General features: G+C 32.5%; 2 protein-coding genes across 2 annotated transcripts; one reads left to right on the plus strand and one right to left on the minus strand.

The window, feature by feature from the left end:
* The first annotated feature begins 4,504 nt into the window (after positions 1 to 4,504).
* LOC124944865 (methionine aminopeptidase 1D, chloroplastic/mitochondrial) lies at positions 4,505 to 8,849 on the plus strand. Its single transcript, XM_047485212.1, has 10 exons — positions 4,505 to 4,766; positions 5,655 to 5,724; positions 6,963 to 7,191; positions 7,445 to 7,606; positions 7,685 to 7,726; positions 7,877 to 7,948; positions 8,066 to 8,145; positions 8,276 to 8,373; positions 8,453 to 8,500; positions 8,588 to 8,849. Exons 1-10 carry the CDS (start codon positions 4,658 to 4,660, stop codon positions 8,731 to 8,733), a joined length of 1,056 nt encoding a protein of 351 aa, XP_047341168.1. The 5' UTR covers positions 4,505 to 4,657; the 3' UTR covers positions 8,734 to 8,849.
* Positions 8,850 to 11,882: 3,033 nt separating this feature from the next.
* Positions 11,883 to 14,996, minus strand: LOC124945456 (probable folate-biopterin transporter 4). Its single transcript, XM_047485900.1, has 7 exons — positions 14,788 to 14,996; positions 14,468 to 14,595; positions 13,676 to 13,897; positions 12,881 to 13,303; positions 12,600 to 12,797; positions 12,388 to 12,525; positions 11,883 to 12,297 (listed from the first exon to the last, which is right to left on the minus strand). The coding sequence occupies exons 1-7, from the start codon at positions 14,866 to 14,868 to the stop codon at positions 12,036 to 12,038; spliced, it is 1,452 nt and encodes a 483-aa protein (XP_047341856.1). The 5' UTR covers positions 14,869 to 14,996; the 3' UTR covers positions 11,883 to 12,035.
* Between the last annotated feature and the right edge of the window lie 5,795 nt (positions 14,997 to 20,791).

The following is a 20,791-nucleotide window of genomic DNA, read 5'->3' on the forward strand; positions in this document are numbered from 1 at the left end:
TCTTTTATTGGTTGTAAGATTGGATGATGTAATTATTTTTTTGGTGGTGAATGGAAGCTTAAAAGGGGATCAATGATTGTTGTTAAAGATAAGAGACTTTCAAATTTGTATAGTGTTCGTTCTAGAATATCTAAACGTTACATCAACACTGCTGAAGTTGATTTTTCTTCTGAGTTGTGGCACAAATATTTGACTCATATTAGTGAGAAAGATTTAGTTATGTTGGCTAATAGAATGTGATATGTGGGGTTTCAAATATGCACTTGTAGAGATGTCCAAATTGTTGGTTGGAAAATAAAGACGAGTGTCATTTAGATCATTTAAATCAAAAAGAAAGTCAGAATTACTAGACTTGGTGCATTCTAATGTATGTGGGTCAATGAAGTCAAGATCACTTGGTAGTGCATACTACTTTGTAACCTTCATTGATGACTATTTTCGAAAGGTTTGGGCCTATACATTGAAGATGAAAATTAAGTACTGGACACATTCAAAGTGTTTCAAGTCTCAGTTGAGAGGAAATTGGAAAAAATGTGAAATGTATTCGAATAGATAACGGGGAGAGTACATTGGACCTTTTGATGAGTATTGTCGATAACAAGGTATTCGTCATCAAAAATCATCTCCGAAAACACCACAATTAAATGGGATGGCTGAAATAATAAATAGGACACTAGTAGAAAGAGTGAGATGTGTGCTTTCACAAGTAAAGTTACCAAAATACTTTTGGGGTGAAGCATTTAGTATAGTGGTACATGTGTTAAATCTCATAGTATGTGTTCCTTTGAACTTTGATGTGCCAAACCATGTTTAGAGTGGTAAAAATATATCTTATGATTATCTTAGAGTATTTGGGTGTATAGTTTATGCGCATGTTCCCAAAAATGAGAGGACAAAGTTGGAAGACAAAACCAAGAAGTGTGTGTTTGTCGGCTATGGACTAGATAAGTTTGGATATCGGTTTTTTGATCTAGTTAATAAGAAGCTTATTCATATTCGCGGTGTTGTATTTATGGAAGAATATACAATTGAAGATATCGATAAGGTAGATGAGGTTGTTCCCACTCAAGTAAACGGGGAGATAGTTGAAATAAATTCAATTTCAATACTCCTAACTTAATAAAGACCAACAATGAACAAACTGAAATTAAGGTATGGGTTTACATGCTGGTAATCCTTTAAATACTAATTATTTTGTTGATGTTTGCTTTAACAGTGAAGCTAATGTTGGAAATGACAATGAACAAGGGAATGAAAATGTTTATGGGTCAATTTCTTCTAATGAACCAAGTCAATCTACTCGATAGAGACGTCATTCAGTTAGATACCCAACAAATGAGTATGTATTTTTCACTAATGGCGGAGAACCTGAGAGGTTTCAAAAAGCATTGGAAAGTGGAAATAAAAAATAATGGATGTATTCCATGGAGGATGAGATGCAATCTCTTCGTGTGAATAATACTTTCGAGTTAACAATGCTACATAAGGAGAAGCATGCTTTGAAAAATCGATGATTTTATCGGTTAAAATAATATGAGCATAATTCACAACCTAGATATAAGGCTTGGTTGGTTGTAAAAGGCTTCTTGCAAAGAAAATATGATAATGGATTAGATATGATGACAAAAGTGTTGTCACAAAACAAGTTCGAGTTATGTCGCTCGATTGTCGGGTTGATATTGCCCTCCAACTAGTCAATCGGGGGAGTTTTTGGGTTTTGTCCTCCTAGTTGGAGAGACTCAAATTTTTGTGGGCTTTATTTAGGCCTATAGTATATAATGTGAAGGGACATTATTTTTCATTTAGGTTAACTGGGTTTTGAGAACAACAAAAGAGAGAACATAACAAAAACAGATTCAATAGTTTGAGGTAGTAGTTGGAGAAGATTTCTATTTGCTAGAGTTTGTACTGTTTGATCGACTTCAAACATTGACAACTTGTTGGTTATTTATGGGGTTACATGCTGAACGGTGAAGATCTATTTTTTAAAGTTTCTAAATCAGTTCAAGAGAAAACCAGAATGCAGAATTGATAAGATTGGTTGATCTTGTTCTTTCTATTGGTATTTGCCAAGATTGTTGTATGATCTTGATGCAATTGATTAGACTCTAGTTTAGTTATATCTAGAGTGAACCCTTAATTATAATATTGTTGATGATAGTGGATTATTAAGTGGCATGTTTAGGTCCTGTGGTTTTTTACTCTCGATTTGAAGAGAGGCTTTCCACACTAAAATTGTCTTGCATTGTCGTTTCAAATTCCTTCTGCATTGCTCATCTTTTATACTCAATTAGTTGGGAAAGTTTTCTGTTTTGAAGAATACATTTTCCCATAATGTTTTCCAATCAAGAAATCGAATAACCAAGCTGTATACAAAACTATCAAAACTGAAATATCAAAATGTCAATTCAAACTGGTAATTCAAAATAGAGTATGATTGGAAGCTTACATGGAGTTGGAAAACACTCTTTAACTCTTAGGAAAGCTTCTTGAACGTCTGGATTAGAGCCTTAAGGTCTTACACATAAATTCCAAAATTCTAGAAAAAGCTTAGAGCTTTAATGACAGTTTTTTTTAGAGATTGATTGAGGACTTGAGAGTGGATCTCTTGCCTTCAGTTTGTTTAAGGGAGGTTATTTATAGCCTCCCAAAGTCGATTTATGAAGCAATTGGGTCGGATTAAGTAAAAAAACCATCAATGGTGTTTTGTCTATTCTTCATCCTACTTGCCCGATCAAACCATGATGAGGCAGGCCTATGATCGTAGGAGAAATAATCACCATGATAGGGTGATCATTTCAGCTTTTGAATTAGCTATTTTGGTGGACTATCGGCGAAGCTCCATATTTGACAAATCAATGATTGGATATGTTATTATCTTGTTCGTCGTCGCGAAGAAGAAGACAAACTAGGCGAAACGACGTTGTTTCAGGCACAAATTCGTACGTGGAACACTCTGTTCGCGTTCTGTTTGAGTTGTGTCAGCGTTTGGGCATTCCGTCGCATTTCGGCTAACGGCGCCGAGGCGTCTCTATTGACGTTTCGTTTGAGTTGCGTCCGCATTTGGGCGTTGCGTCGCATTTCGCCTAACGGCGCTGAGGCGTCCGGCTACTAATCTATTGCTTTGCGAATGCGCGTCTCCTCCGTTGCAGCGAGCGACACAGATGGTTCTCGTGCGTTGAATGAGTTTCCAGCGCTTATCCGAAGGATGTGGCTTCTGTTGCAACGATCCTTCCGAATTTTGGCCACATAAGATGACGCTCCATTTTTAGCCTAAGGGTTTGTTTAAATTGACTTTTCTTTCATCCTTTGGTTTTGTTTTTTATCCAAAAAAAAAAAATACACAATATTTTTAATAAATATAACATTTATTTTGCCATTTTTTTTTATATTTCTAGGGTTTAATAAATAATTTATTTGGGATAAAATTGATACAACATTTATCCTAAATTATTTATTTTAAATCCCTTAAATTTTCTCAAAACTAATTTGTGATAAAATGAGTTTAATAATTTATCCCAAATTATTTTTATTTATTTTCTTTGGCCATTATTCTTTATTAATTTAGATTTAATCGTATTTTAGCCTTGGTATTAATTATTTTGAATTTTTTTTTATTAAAAATAATCATTTTAAAATTTATAAATTGGGTATGTAAAATTTTAGTGCTTACAGTAGTAGTTTGTCAAAGTGGGAGTAAAATGTCGCGATAATGATATGAGATGGTTCTGGTGCAAAATATTGCATGTGAGGTAACATGAGAGGTCTTGGGAAACCAAAAATATTGGTAGTTAAATATGTGAATGAGTTGGTTAGTTGACTAATTGTGAAAGTGAAATCCATTGGGAAAGAAAGTATATTGGTGGTTAAATATGTGATGATTATGATGATGACGATGAAAGAGAGGGAGTATTGTATATTTCCACTTTGTATATGTTGTATTTTATATTCAATATTTGATAATTTTTTTAAAGTAAAAACTCTTTAAAGTTATTTTAAAACTGAGATTGTTTATTTTAAAAAAAAAGTTTAGATATATGATCACAAGACTAATGAAAAAAATGTAAAATTTATTAATATTTTGCAATGTTGTTAAAATTATATTATTTTAAATACTTTAGAATATATTGTTTTTGAAAAAGAGGTTTGGATAATAAAATTGTTTTGGATTGGGGTTTTAAAAAAATTTAAAGAAAGAAAAAAATAATGATTATTAATGATTTTGAAGAAATAATAATTATTTTTTAATTAAAAGATTTAAAGAGTATTAATATATATAAATAAAATAAATAATAATAATTTAAAATAAAAAATATATTAGTTAATGAAATTTGTGATTTGATTGTTGTGATAAAAATTGATTTAGTTAGAGCTGTTTTAAAAAATCAAATAGAACCAATCCTAATGGTGTTCATGACTTTTGTACATGTGGATTGATCATGATCGTATGTGGGATTTAATCAGGTCCGTTGATAAACAAGGCACCCCATAACCTGAATAAACCCTAGGTGGAGATTATTTTGGGACAGAAAGAAGAAGAAGAAGAAGTAGCATCAACCAGACGAGTGGCTTTTGACGGAATATTCCTTTTCCGGCGACGTAACTGATCAATCACTCTCTCTCGTTCAATAGGGAGAGAGAAGGTAGCATAACAGTGATGGTGTGCACTTCGTCTCTTCAACCTAGATTCCTCTCCTCCTTCGTCGGAGATTGTCGTTTCATCCACTCTACTTTCAACTTCAATCGACGCTTTCGCTATGAACCAGGTTCAGTACCTTCAATCTCTTTATATTTTACTCTTTAAACTCCCATATTCTACGAGGAGATACTGTTCAAATTTGCATTGCATATAGTTTTTTAATTGCATCTTTTATAGACAAATGATTCATCCGGAGTTGTGGTGCCTAATTGAGAACAACTAGGGATATAATTGAGAACAACTGGAACTTTCAAGTATATATAGCGATGCCCTCTAGGTTTTCATTTTGGGCCTCCAGAGCAACACTAAAACATTACTCCTTTGTCTGTAGTATTTGATTGCTGTTGGGAAACTGTATGTTCTCTAGGAGGTTCATGTTGGAAGATTATGGATTAGTTTTTTTCCAGTTTAAATTCTCTATTGCTCTGCACGAATTTTATGGCCAGGTAGAGCTTAGACAGGGCTGTCTTTTTAAGTTGACTACTGTTGGCCGCTTGAAGGTTCTATCGTTGTGTTTCTGGAATCAAACTAGGTCTATACTCCTTAAAGGATTTGGTTACAGTTTAATCTTTTCCGTTTTGGGGGTGTTCTGTGATAAAAAATTGTTTTCGACTAGCTGAATTTGACATTAAGAATTACTATTGTTGCCTACTGCTCTTGGACAAGCTTGTTATTCTTTGATATGGAAGAGTCTGATGACTGCCATTCCTTCTGACTGACTGCTTAGTAAATGGGAGACAAGGAAACAATTTAGCCATGGGTGAAATACATCCAACTTTGTAACCGCAGTGTGAGCTATTTTTTAGTTTTAAGCGTTATCTTCTCTCGTGTGTCATTTCATTCTGAATGTCATGACTAAACATAATGCATAAGGAAAAGAACTAAACATTTTGAAGATTGTCTTGTCAAATGATGATGATTTTACTCATGTTTGACTTATTCATTTGGCGAACAGGAAAAAAAAATATAAACATGCAAATGTCAAGAAACTTTTCTGGCTTAACCAATCTCCTGTTCAATAGAAGGTACTATTTGCAGCTTAAGAATGTCCCTCTCTTTTAGAGAGATTATGCTCTTGCAAATTTAATTTATGTATTAATTGTGGCACAATTTTCTGAATGGAACCTTCATCTTTTTGTAAAGGTACAAAAAGAGACCCTAAAGTTTGAAAAAAGGAAAAAAAAATCCTCTGAATCTGTAATAGATACATCGAAAAAAATTAATAAGTACAGATCTACTAAAAGAGTGCTTCATTAGGCTTATCTTATGTATTTTAAATGAGATTTTACACTTGGAAAGTGTATAATAAAATACAGCATTGTTATTATTTATTTAATAAAAAAAAAACAAGGGCCCTAGGCAAAGAAATGTACCTTGAGTCATGAGTGATATAATTCTTATATATGTATTTGAATTTTAACAGCAATTTATCAACAAAGGTTGGATTTTAATATTAACAAAGTGATAAGCTAGGAAGTGGAATCAACAACTAAACCTAGCTTGAATAACGAATTGTACCTTGAAAAGAAGAATAGCATAGTATGAGTTGAGAGAGGAGAGTCTGCAATTATAACAATGTCCTACAATTGAAAAAGAAGAGAGAAGGTATTAGAACACAGATAGGTGAGATACATAGATTGAATGATATGAGATGAGTTAAGGATAAACCTTGAGAGAGAATCAATATTCAAATATTCTATAATGAGTTGATCTTTCCCACTTTCCTTCATGCCTTTAATATGGACTTAGCTTATTGTTATGGTTATAACTGCCAACTAGTTATTAAGAAGAAATAGATTCTTGCTGTACATAACAGCTTATTCCATTACTTGCTGACTCAGCTTTTAAGCCACATCAACTTATTTTAGGGTTATGAACCCTAACCCTGAGATTCTCTCATATCATTAGCATCCCTTCAATCATTGTTTGACCACAAACAATATTGTTAGAAGAAGATGCACAACATTTAGTAAACTTGGATTCTAGGAACGACTCATCCTCTCAAGTGGTATAATCTAAGAAACATTAGACCAACGAATCAATTATTGCTCCACACTGGCACCCATTTTCCACACATTTTTCTCATTCAAAATAGCAGTGTGGGGAAATATCCTTTTATATGAATACTACTAATTAATTTGAGTTGAATGCCTCTCCTTTTATTGAACTTTCCTTCCTTTCTGCAGTTCATGCTGAATGTGTCAATATCCTCTTGAATTATGTAAATGTAATGAACAAGTTATTTCTAATTATGCCATTTCAGAAATGTTGATAAATTGGCAGACAGCAAACAGAAACCTTTAAAACAAGGAAAAGTATCTCCTTGTCGTCCAGTTCCAGATCACATACCAAGGCCTCCTTATGTCAAATCACGAAAACCTCCTGGAATTGCAAGTGGTCCTGAGGTGCATGATGAGAAGGGAATACAGTTGATGAGAGCTTCTGGGAGGCTTGCTGCACAGGTTCTTGAATTTGCTGGAACTTTGGTCAAGGTGACACCTCATTCCTCTTATAAATAAGTCTTCTAATTGTGGTTTACTTCATTGTTAATTGTATTTAGTTAGAGATATTGACCTCCATTGGCTTCATTATCTAAATCTAATCGTGACCTAGACCGTTACAAACATTGGTTGCTAGTTATCAATTTTGCATACAAATTGGCTGTTTGGTGTAACTATATCTCATTTGTTGTTATTGTGAAAGCTTACAAGATAGATAGATGTTAATCATGGGTTTAATTGGCAGCCAGGCATAACTACAGATGAAATTGATCAAGCAGTTCATCAAATGATTATTGACAATGGAGCATATCCTTCACCTCTTGGCTATGGAGGGTTCCCAAAAAGTGTGTGCACTTCAGTCAATGAATGCATTTGTCATGGAATCCCAGATTCTCGTGCACTTGAGGTCTGGTCCGCCAAATTTGTTTCTATCTCATTTTTCTTAGATCTGAATTTTGCTTATGCTTGTTGCGTTTTTGTTTAGGATGGTGATATTATTAACATTGACGTTACAACTTATTTAAATGTAAGCACAATTCCTTGTTTGAATCTCTGTCTCCGTTGTTTTGATAATTCTATCCACTCTTCTTATCTTTATTTGTAACATCTCATTCTTGTGCTTGAACTGTTACACGCTTTTTTGTTCTTTCAATTGTAAGTGTTGTTTCATTGGTAGGGGTATCATGGAGATACATCAGCCACTTTCTTCTGTGGAGATGTTAACGATGAAGCTATAGCCTTGGTACAGGTATATGTGTATAACGTTGTTTCTAATAAATAAATGCACATCTTTTATTGCTAATTTCAATTATTTGGAGTATTTACAGCTCTACCTTTAAAATGATCATTTCTCTTCATGTTCTAGGTAACAAAAGAGTCCCTAAACAAAGCAATATCAATCTGTGCACCCGGAGTAGAGTTCAATAAAATTGGGAAAACAATCCAGTATGACAATCTTATCATTATTGTATTCTAATGATCTTTTATTTTTCTCTGCATATGAAGATCGATGATTTCATATTGGATGCTTCAAAAGATTTTTTGAAATTAGTTTGATGAGCTTCAATTTGTAAAGGAGCATTGCAGATGAACATCGCTATGGAGTGGTGCAACAGTTTGTTGGTCATGGAGTGGGACGCGTTTTCCATGCGGATCCTGTTATTTTGCACTACAGTAAATAATAATAAATATTTTCTGATATTTAAGGTTTTCTTATACTGCAAGTTGAGCCTGCTTCTTCTTTTGTCTCTAGGAAACAATGGGCGAGGACGAATGTTGCTGAATCAGACATTCACAATTGGTAATGCGCTGCTACTTAACCCTATTTTCTGGTTATGCTTTTTTTTGCTAAGGTCGGGTTTCTTCTTTTTTGTTGTTGGTATTGTAGAGCCTATGTTGACAATTGGAAGCATAGAACCGGTAATGTGGGATGACAATTGGACGGTTGTGACTAAAGATGGAAGCCTGTCGGCACAGTTCGAGCACACGATCTTAATAACAAAAGATGGTGCTGAAATATTAACCCAATGCTAAACTAAAGCTAGTAGGTACACTTTTCTGATTCTTTCAAATATGAAGAATGAATGTCCATTATGATTATTTGAAGAAAAAAACATGGTTTGATTTATATAATAACTCAATTTGGATAATTTGCCTCTCTTCCTTTTCCATACTAATATTTTGTTTTTAAAGGATGGAAGGTTGCAAAATTGCAATAAACAAGTCACATACATTATTAATTTGTCATGAGTTATAGAGTGTGACGATGAAACATCAAAATATCGCAGCAAAGGATGGAGCCGTATGCCTGGGGTGCTACCATCGACTAAACAACAGCATGGTTCGAACAAATAAATTAGTTATGGGTTGTTTGATTTTAGGATAATAAATGAAAATTTTGAAACTTTTAACTCAAATAATTCACCTTCTCATTAATATGGGTTTATTCATTTTTTCTTTTGAAAATTAGGTCTGTTAATTGCAAAAACTTACAAACATAAAGATTTGGGAACACATCTTGTGAAAAACGGAGTGAAGTTTAATATAAATATTTATTTTGAATTTAGAAGTTACATGATCCAATTGAGGAAAATTTGAACCTAGGATTTAAATTTCAATTCAGATAGAGGGAAGTAGACTGTAATTTTTTGGTAATACAAGCAATAAATAAAGTATTGAATATTACTTCGATTCTTTATTTGGTGAATTTGAATTCATTTCATAAAATAGGTCTTGGTCGAATAAATTTAAAAAATATGATAATGTGTCAATGTATCCCGTCAGCATAGATAGATATATAATAGGAAGTAAATACTGGTTTTGTAATCTATTTACATTGTTTCATTAATAATTTAAATATATAATTAATTTAAATTTAACCATTCAAGAGTCTTGGAATTTATGGTTGCTCATGAATCTGAATAGCCTAAAATAAGAAAAAGCATTTAAGGTTTTATAATCGGGATTTTACTTAAAATTGTAACCAGTCTAAGATTTACTTAAAATTATAATACTTTAATTTGAAAAAATAATAGTTATACATTATTATTATATAAAATATTTTATATTTAGTCAATTTAATTTTTTTGATATATTTAAATATAAAATAAATTTAAAAATAAGAATAAGAATAAAAAATTATACTTATCAAATTAATTTTATTTATTTATTTATTTGAATAAATAATAACTTTATTTTTAATTTTTAAATATCATTTGTTTTTTAAATGTAAAATTGTAAAATCAAAATTATTTATAAACTCGGAAAATTGTAAAATCTTATTATCGTAAATTTAAAATTGTAAGAGTTTACCTATTTAAGAGTTTATTTAAAATCAGACTCGTTAACCTTATGTAAGATTCTATGAGTAACTTGAAATATTAACCGTTTTGTAAATATTTAATAAAATATTTCTATAAGCCTATATTAAATAAATTAAAGAACTATTTTTATTTTTAACCTCATTAAAATATACTCTAATATTTTGCTTGTTCTCTTTTGAATAAGAGTTAAGAAATATTTAAATGTGCTTCAATAGAGCATTAAAAGAATGCAATGCAAAATCCAAACTTGACAAAGAATTGAAAAGACATTGGAATAGTACTTTAAATATATATTATATATATATATAAATATAAATATATATATATATATAAATATATATATATATATATATATATATATATATTTATATATATATTCTTCTAAACTAAACTTTTATCATTTCTAATAAAATCTCAATTTTGTTGGCTTTAGTTCCAATCTTGTGGCAACTTTCATACATTGGATCTTGTAATTTCATTTTTACGTTTACTACGGTTAGTTTGGTGTGCGATAATTTGACGGTTATTGGGTTTGTGTGTATAAATTTAGTCAATAATTTCATGCGTGGGGCCACACGACCAAGAGCAAGCGAGATTGAAGCCTATTATGTCGAAACTTCCTATCAAAATCGGTTTTATTACGAGACGTAGCATCACGATAACATCATCATAGTTCAAGAAGTAGTCCATAGAATGAGGTCCACACGGAGCTAAGGCATGTTAGGAGTTCAGATTGACCTCCACGGAGATGAGATTTCATCCGAGACACCTTATCTGACATCGGTATTCCAAACAATCTTATGCGCATCATCATGAATTGCATGAAGAGATTTTCTCAAGCCCGAAGAAGTCCATTTAGGGAGATAGAAACCTATAATCCTTGGAGGGGGAGGGGCGAAAATGTCCCACCTCTTCTTTGCCGATGACTTGGTCCTCGAAGGATCTGTCTCGCAGGCCGAAGTGATCAAGGGGTCCTGTAACATTCTCCCTGCCTTCGCCATAGAGTTCATTCAGTCCCAGAGAGAATTTTTTTTTAGCTTCAGCTCGACCAACGGGTTCAGAAAGCGAAGGCATATTCTTCAGTAAACAAGTGTATAGCGATTGAAGAAGACTTAACTTAAACGAGAAAATCGATACCATTTGAAGAACTTAGCACGGAAAATCTCATAACATAGTAGGAAGGTTTATTAACATGAGCTTAACAAACAAAAGAAATCATTGAATGTCATCAACCAGATTCTAAAGAGATAATGCATCTGATTCCGGTCTTAGACATGATCCTAATGCTCTTCTCTTGAGCTGGTTCCTCACTCTCTCCAATGCTCTTCTCTTAAGCTGTTTCCTCACTCTGCTTTTTAGTCCTCACTCTACTTTTAGTCCCGCATGTTCTATAGTTGTAAGGATATCATTTGCTGGACAAAAAGTCTGTTTCAATTTCCAGAGAATAAGATTTGAGGAATTATTCACATTAACTATGACGGAGGCAAACTTTCCTTTTCATACCTAGTATCTTTAATGAAAGGATGAATTAAAATTCACATCATCCTCTCTTTTTAGCTTCTCCGTCTTTCAATCATACAACTTTTTCAAACCCCTTGTATCGGGTTTGGTGTCACTTGTGCAACATTCTTATAATAACAACTATGGTTGATTGATATGTTTAACAAAGTCTTCAAGGCTATGGAGATGGTTTTGTATTTTAAGTTTCAACTCAGACTAATTCAATTCATAATTGCATTTAGTCATACATATATATTTAAAACTACTTTGTAATTTCTAGTTTAAATCCGAATTAAAATTCATAGACAATAAAATGTTTTAAATTTATAATTAGCAAATAGTTCAATTTCTTCTTCCATTGATCAAATGACTTTTACATGATCTTAAAACATAACTTATATATAAGAGCTAGCAGAGCTCTGTACATATTCTTTCATGTATATGTTTGGTCAAAAAATACCCGTCATTTCCCCTTGCAAAACCGCAAAGAGAAAGTTTGGATGACAAACTAAACTAGGTGGATATACCTGTGGCTTCTTTTGGTATAAGAAATAAGAAAGCAATTGGAATAAGAGTGCAAAGTGTTTGTATAGCAAGACCCGGAACAAGATTCTCGAAAGAACCAGAAGACAGGTTCAGGATTGATGCCAAACCAGCCCCCGCAAATGATCCTAATGTCGACGACAGATTGTTTATTGACATGAACAGCGCAAACAGAGTCCCTTCTATTCCCGGAGGACAGAGTTGTCCCGACAATATCAAAAATGGCATGAACCTACAACCAAACAAACAAACAAACCGTTTAGTATGTTGAATACTGAATACTGAATACTGAATTTGAAGTACTTTGCTCAAATAAGCTTACTTGAATTGATTAATGGCATCAGCAAGAGTGGATCCACATAACATCAATGCTTTGTCTGATATTCCGAATCTTTCATTCACCCGAGAAACTAAAAATATGTCTACCAGATTTGTGATTGCCACACCAACGTGAGCCCACCTGCAGAACATACATTTCAACAGTCATATCATGTTTTAATTATCCAAATGGTCGAAAGGAAAACTACTACTTACATGAGGATTTTTCGGAGTTTCATGTTCTTTAAGAAACGGTTATAAACAAAAGTTCCAAGCATTAGTCCCAGCCAACCCGCAACACGCGCTGTACCCAAAAACGATGCTTCCAAGTTTAGATACTCCGTCTGATAATAGAACATGACTGTTGACAGGTTTGGTATAGCCACGTTTGCTATCATAAACCAAGTCATCGATCTGAAGGAAACAGTTATTCAAAAAACAAACATAAATACTAATGAACATTAAAAACCAACAAGTAAATGCCTTGTAGGAATTACCTCATGATGATTGGCTGTCTGAATGCTTGGTATAAACTGTAACAAGCCGTTTTGAGCGATTGATACCAATGTAATTTGACTGAACTGTCCTTGGGAAGTTTTGATTTCTTATTCTTCTTCTTACCAGCACCGCTTTTCTTTCTTCTTAATATAGTGGATGCCGATTTCTCAACCTCAAAATCCTCCGACTTTGATGATCCATTCATCATATGGGTGGTGACAACACTTGAAGTGGATAGTACCTTTTTCTCCTCTACGAAAATACACGAAAATAACTGCACAGCCGGTAGAATGGAGAAAAGAAGGAAAATATTATTTATCCTCAAGTTAGTTAATGCGTATCCTCCTAACAAACTCCCACATATTCCTCCCACAGCCATGGACATCCAAGATAGTGCCTGTAGATCGCCAGCAAACGAGGCCCTGCGATGATGAAAATAACAGAGAAAGAAAGATTAATTATCTATTAGTAACTCATTTTGCTTTATGAAATTGCATCAAAAGTTCATTTTGATTCTTCAACGAGTATCTTGTTTGCTTCATGTACTTTTAAAAATGGATCAAATTGCTTTGTAATGACATTTCTTGGTTAACTAAGTTGAGTTCTTAAATCATCGCTACAAAATTTATGTAGCTCATTAATCTAAAATGCATACCAATGGAGTTAAACAAAAATCAATTGACAACATTAAATAATTTGAGTTATTTTAAATGTTAGGAATAGCAAAATAAGTTTCTTGATACAAACTCAGGAAGCAAAATGAGCTAATTTCCCAAATTATATGTTACTCTCACCTTTCCAATTTGACAGCTTCAGCTATCATTGCATCGACCACTACATCAGCCATGGCAGAGCCAAGATTTTGCACCATTAATAAAGACATGAGGTTAACCTTTGAGTCTCTTAGGGACGAGAGCTGTCCCAACACCAGCCATGGAAATAGAGAAAGTACAGTCGAAATGACTAAGTATGGTATTCTTTTTCTTCCTCCAATAGGAATGCAATCAGACAAGATTCTGCAAAATTATTATCAGACAACCTAAAATTGAATATCGAATAACTGAAAAAGTAGAGAAAAAATATTAAGAGTTCAGACAAAGCATTATAACAGTTTATTTATTCTGGTGAAGTGAATTTACAAGGAAGTATTCTTACTCACATCACAATATACTTAATAAGAAATTATTCAATATCGCGAGTAGATGTTGTATGTACATTTCTTTCAAAGAATCAATGATGTTTCATCTGGTTCTGCAATGTTCATTTGTCAAGAGTTGTTTGATTTGTTATGAAGTCTTTTCAACCTTAGTAGGGTTATGCATTTGACTATCATCTAATCTAATTAAGGATCTTATGGAATGAAAAGAAGATGAGAATTTGTTTTTGGCAAGAGAATTCAAATATATATTCAAAGTTTCTTTTGAAACACATCACAATCTTTATCATGTATGAACTCAAGTCAAGTCATGTCATCCAGATTCCAGACTAAAGGGCCTAAAGTATGAAAAATGGCTCATGGGTTATATATATATAACAGGTAATCAATCCTAGAATTAGTGTAATGAAGATAGAAAATAAGAACCCACCCGTATAATGGTTTTATGCTCCAAGGAAAAAATGCAACAGTAGACACAAATTGAGAGGCTGAGGGTGATAACTCTAGCTTGTCTTTTAGCTGGTAAGAAACTGCTGTCCATACGAAGGACCTGAAACCCTACAACACATTCATTTAGTATTAATTAATTAAATAAAAACGAATAGCATGATATATAGTTGCTAGTTGAATAACATTGGAAGAACTTTTGTTGATAAATAATTGGAATCAATCGAAGTGAAATCACAAAATATTCTGATATCACATTTGATAGATAGATAGATAGATTAGAAGTTGAAGAAGAAGAAGAACCTGAGTAAAGTAAATGGAGCAGACGAGCCATAGAAAAGAAGCCCCAAATGCAAGTCGAAGATGATTTAACCATTGTATCATGATTGAATTCAAACAGGAAACCGTCTTTTTCCTCCCTTAGAGCCTACCTGCCTGCCTGACACGAGGAGGACGACGGAGAAAGCTTACTGTCGTCCGACGCCTTCAGCCAACTCTCTCTCTCTCTCCTTCCTTTCTCTTTTAACAGACAACCGTTTTTTGTAGCCTCCTTGTGCTTTTGTTACTCTCAACCAATAGCATACCTCCAGCAAATGAAATAACCACTTATAAGTCTCCACGTGGACATTACACGCAGTCATTTCCTTTTCTTTCTTTTCTTTTCTTAATGGTTCATTCAAATTAATAAAAATGCTTCAATTGGGCTTGTTAATTTGGGTTACTTTGTCTTTTATTATAAACTCACTTAAGATATATATTTATAAAAATTTATTGGATAAAATAATTCAACCCTATTTTTATATTTTCTACACTTTAAACTAAGTTTATTTTATTTTCTACATTTTTAACTTTTTTATTAATATTATAATTTATATTTTATAGATATATTATAAATATACTAATACAGTGGTAATATATATATATATATATATATATATATATATATATATATATATATATATATATATATATATAAATTCATTTATATTTATGTATTAATAAAACATCATTTATAGATGTATTATTAAAAATTGTCTCATTTAAACATATATATTATTTATTATTTCATTCAATAAATCATAATTAATTTTTATTTTTTAATTTATAAATTATTAATTAAATATTAATATATTTTCTCTCTCTTTTTTTCATTAATGGATAAATTCTCTATTTTTATTTTTTTTTATAAATTTTTTATTATTCTTATAGGAGTATTATTATCTATTATTTTAATTTTATCTTTTATATATATATATATATATATATATATATATATATATATATATATATATATATATATATATTTTCTTATATTAACATTGATTATTAATTATTTTAAAATTGTTTGGTCTAAATGGTTACATGACTTAACAATAAAAATCCTTCAACACAAAAATAAATTAATTAATAATTAATAATTGAATAATAATAATAACAACTCATTTATCAAATAATTTTTTTTAAATGATTTAATTAATAAAAGAGAAAGAGAGAAAATATATTAATCTTTAATTAATAAATATATAAATTAAAAAATAAAAATTAACTATGGTTTACTAACAGAGATAAATGAGTCAATTTTTGATAGTACATATGTTTAAATGATCTTTTATTAGTACCTACGTCTAAATGAGCTAGGTGTACAAATATATACGTCTAAATGGTTTTTTTTCCTAAATATAATGCACAATAGCTAAAAAAAATTATTTCTCTAATTAAAAAAAAAGATGGTAGAGAAGTTTAAAAATATTAATTATTGGTCCATTAGATAACTTTCTTAGCATTTCTCACTTCTTTCTACTAATCATATTTAAGTTGTTGGTGCATTTTGTTTGGTACTGTAATACTAAAAATCGACCCTTAAAGAAAGAGTTTTTGTTACTTGATAGTCGCGCCTCATAACTCACATTGCTCTCGAGTCTCGAGTGAGACGAGAAATCAAAATAATAGGCTTGACTAGACACTAGTAAAAAATGTTTTTAAGGAGGGCAAAAACTCTCGGAGAAAGGCCACATGCCTTTGGTGAAAGAAGTCATCGAAAGCGAATATTGTTCTCGTAGCATCTCGATGATAAAGTTGTCGGTGAAAAAGAAAAAGATATTTGCGAGGGCATAATAAGTTCTCGGAAATAGATTATAACCGAGAGCAATGTACGACTCTCAAAGATTATTTGAAAATATTAACGAGGGATTTAGCGCTGCTCTCAGAGCTTATTTTAAAATGTTAACGAGATCATTTACAATGCTCTCGGAGCTAACTGTATATATTTTTCGAGAGCATAAGCCTATTGCTCTCAATTATAATAAGTTTTTTTTATAAATAAAACATTTATAAACCGAATATTACATATTTTAAACCAAGCAATTTCAGACCTAAATTATACACAAATTAGAAATACCAATTTTCATATACCAAAATCTCAATAATCCAAAAATACAATTATCCAATAAACATAAATTTCACTTCATTCAAAATTAAAATCATCTAATAAACCAAAATCTTAATTATCCTATATGCCGGCCAAAGTATTTAAAGATAAAAACATCATATACTAGATTGATCCGGAGGTGGAAGTGGAGGATATCTCGCCATAAACGCCGCCAACTGGTTCTAAAATTATTCCCTTTGTCTTTCTCTTTGTATTTCCATTTGTCTTTGTGCCTTAAGAGCTTGTCTTTCCATTTGTCTTTGTTCCTCAAGGGTTTGTCTTTTTATCTCTTGTGCTTCTCTTTTAGTCTCAAGTGCTTCTCTTTTTGACTCAAGAACTACAACCTCCAGTTGTTCTTTTTTTCAAAGTCCAACTTTTTAACATCTTGCTCCCTCCATTGAGATTGACTTCCACCACGTAAATCTCCTCTAAACTGGGTGAGCCTCACACCGGTTCCCATTCCAATGGCCTTCTCGTGCCCTTGTCATCCAAAAACGTTCTCGGTTAGCTCATAATCGAACATATCAGAATTTCTTTCGAGCGTCTGACGCATTGCGTCCTACAAAAAGAAACAAAAGTTGATTAGTTAATTATAAATCAATAAATAAGTGAAATATGAAGTACACTTACAATTTTCTCTTGTATATGGGGATCCACCACACGAGTAAAGTCGTCACCTATTCATTTTTTACTGTGTGTCTCGTAGAAAAGGTCAATGTGTTATGACGCTATACCCGTAGTCCTCTCCTATGAAGATTAAATATTAGTATTGTTAATTATCAAAATATAGTTAACATATTATAATTACTCTTGAATAAATATACTTACCATTTTTGCTGCCACATGAGAGAATGACACACTCCCCACATGATGTGTCATTCGAAGATTCTTCCTATTTTGTGAATTACGCTCACTTCTTACCTATTTTTTAAAACATCAATTAATACTTAGTTACATTATAAACAAGGATGTATAAAGTTTATAATTTAAAGATTCACCTGAAAATCGTCTCAAAGAAAGTGACAATCCAAAATGTAATTCCAATCATCTTCCGTATATTTATTCGGTTTGTGTACTCTGATAGCTGCTATATCCCCATCATGAGCTTTAACATAATTCTGATTGATATCACATCGGTACCTATCCCAACCACCTTAACATGTTCCATTATATGTTTCCGATAATACTCAATAGGGTCTGACACTACCTCAAAACGATTCTGCAAAGACACGAGATTAATTATGATTATGTATTAGAGAATTAAAGTTAATACGATATTAACACTTACCATTACCGACTTTCAAAGATGCTCTATGTCAGTGGAGCTCAAGTCTGACCAATACAGCAGATGATGTGATATTATAGTCGGGTCCTGAACCACGATCCCAATATGTTTGGACCATGTCGTGCCGTTGTCACAACATACTCTCCCATTTGGCGAGAATTCTATTATTATTTTCTCACCCGGGGTCAATTTGGAGAGGGTAGTGTTCTTATTTTTTCTCAAACCCTTTCTCTTTGATGTAGATCCTATAAAAGTATTAGACAACATTAGTAATTGAATTTTTATGTATTCAAAGATTATAAATTATTCCTACAGGCTGGGAGGATGGTGTTGTCATCATCTCAACCTCTGGTAACATTGGATTTACATGGTCGAGTGTGTCATCTGGCTCATTAGAACCACCCACCTCGAGAAGATCGGTTCTCCTCTAGAGATCCTCAAACTGCCTAGACATGCTTTCTTTATGCTTTTGCTTAGGTTCCATCTCTGTTCAAAAAAAGATGTTAAATAATTTTAACTAATTAAATTCAAATAAAATACAATGAAACCTTAATTATATGTTCGAATAAGGTGGGTTTATTGTCGTCACAATTTTCCAACCAAGCCTTGATGTCATATATGGAACGTAAAACACTTGTTTCGTTTGACTTGCTAAGATAAACGGTTCATGATTCTGATTTTTTAAAGTGCGGTTCACATTAACACTTATAAAACTATGTTTGTCTATTTTTATTCCCCGATCTCCCGAATGGACATCAAACCATTTGCATTTAAAAGAATCACTTGTCTTCCAAAGTATTCGACTTCTATAATATTCGTCAACACTCCGTAGTAGGACAATATTTCAGTATTATTGTTACCCAATACAACAACACCACTATTTTAAGTTGTTAAACCTTCATCGTGTCTCTCAATGTTGAATTTGTATCCATTAATTTGACACGACACAAATTTCTTCGCATAACAAGTATGTTAGGATCGGGATAGTCAAAAGAGACTAGGGTCTCACAAAGGTGAACACTTACACACACTCCGGTTGATAATAACCATGTTAGATGTTAATATCGATCTATACTCTTCGCAAGTTGTCGCAAACTCTTGAACCGAGTTCAAGTGCGGAAGTGTTTGTTTCAACTTGAAGCAGTAGATGGTCGGTTTAAAAGATAATAAAGAAAAGAAGACACAACATAAGATTTATGGATGTTCGGAGATAAAACTCCTACGTCACCCCTTCTTCTCAAACTTGAGAAAGATATCCACTAAAAGATTTGATTGAATACAACGCTCGTATACAACCCAGTCGAACGACCATGACTTAGTTATTGCTTGCTTTCGAACTCCTAGCACACACTCTTTATTGAACAAAAACGGATTCTATCAACTTACAATTCTCACAAACACACATAGAATAGGTAGTATTGTAATACACTTGAGATTCTAACAAACTCACAAAGAATAGGTAGTATTGTAATACTTGAGATTCTAACACTCTTTAAAAACTTGTAAATTTCGAAAGCTTGAGCGATTTGTTAGCAAAGATTCAAGGTATCGGAAAGGTGCCGAAGCAGATTGACTTATGTTTTTTTAAGTAAGCAAATATACCAACAGATATATTTGTGACTTCAATGGCTATATCTGCTTCAAGAGACCATTGTTCTTCTCTTTGATTGGTTGAGGTCCAAAATAGTACAACATAAGCGATATTCTTTGATCTGGCATGTACTTTGATTATAAAGGGTTAAAATGAAATTAATTGGATTATCATTTCCTAGACGCATACAACAAAGATAATTTGTCTTTTGGTGCTCTTGACAGTCTGATATGTGATAGCAGACAATTGCTATCAAAAGGTTTTTCTCAGACTTACACTAAAATGGAAATAAAATTCTAGTGTAGTGTAAAGCTGGTTTCTATTGCTACTGAAAAAGTGTTTATATTTTGGGAAGCATTGAAGATAACATGTGACGCGCTTCATGAAATGCTGAAATATGGAGTGCCAAATTTGCTTGTAGAGAGCCGATAGTTGGAAAACCGGATCTAAAAGTTGAAGTTTTCGGAATGTTGAGCTTCTGAGTACCGAGCTTCCAAATGAAAAACTTTTGAGTGCCGAACCCCTGAGTATCGAACTCCTAAGTGTCGAACTTCTGAGTGCCGACCTTCTAAGTGCCGACCTTCTGAGTGCCGAACTTCCCAAAAGCCGAGTTTCCCAAAAATCGATAATCTGAAATCCGAACTTCTAAAAACTGAACTTCCAAATACCGAACTTCTAAGATCTGATAACTTTCGAAAACCGATATTTTGAAATCCGATAACTTCCGAAAGCCGATATTCTGAAATCCGATAACTTCCGAAAGCCGATATTCTAAAATCCGATAACTTCCAAAATCTAATATTCTGAAATCCGATAACTTCCGAAAGCCGATATTCTGAAACCCGATAACTTCCGAAATCCGATAACTTCCGAAAGCCGATATTCTGAAATCCGATAACATCCGAAATCCGATAACTTGAAAACCAATCTTCTTAAGTCCGATGTTGGTTTAGTCTGCATATTATTATTTTGCCATAGTTAGTTTCTTATTTTAAATAGTTAA

The sequence above is a fragment of the Impatiens glandulifera genome, chromosome 7 (genome assembly GCF_907164915.1).
Source record: "Impatiens glandulifera chromosome 7, dImpGla2.1, whole genome shotgun sequence".
NCBI classification, from domain to species: domain Eukaryota; kingdom Viridiplantae; phylum Streptophyta; class Magnoliopsida; order Ericales; family Balsaminaceae; genus Impatiens; species Impatiens glandulifera.

Coding starts and splice junctions, on each gene's coding strand:
- LOC124944865 (XM_047485212.1), top strand. CDS start 4,658: ATGGTGTGCACTTCGTCTCTTCAACCTAGATTCCTCTCCTCCTTCGTC. Junction 7,727..7,876: donor ACGTTACAACTTATTTAAAT/GTAAGCACAATT, acceptor TTTCATTGGTAG/GGGTATCATGGAGATACATC. Junction 8,374..8,452: donor TCCTGTTATTTTGCACTACA/GTAAATAATAAT, acceptor TTTTGTCTCTAG/GAAACAATGGGCGAGGACGA.
- LOC124945456 (XM_047485900.1), bottom strand. CDS start 14,868: ATGATACAATGGTTAAATCATCTTCGACTTGCATTTGGGGCTTCTTTT. Junction 13,898..14,467: donor AGCATAAAACCATTATACGG/GTGGGTTCTTAT, acceptor ATAATTTTGCAG/AATCTTGTCTGATTGCATTC. Junction 13,304..13,675: donor GAAGCTGTCAAATTGGAAAG/GTGAGAGTAACA, acceptor TCATCATCGCAG/GGCCTCGTTTGCTGGCGATC.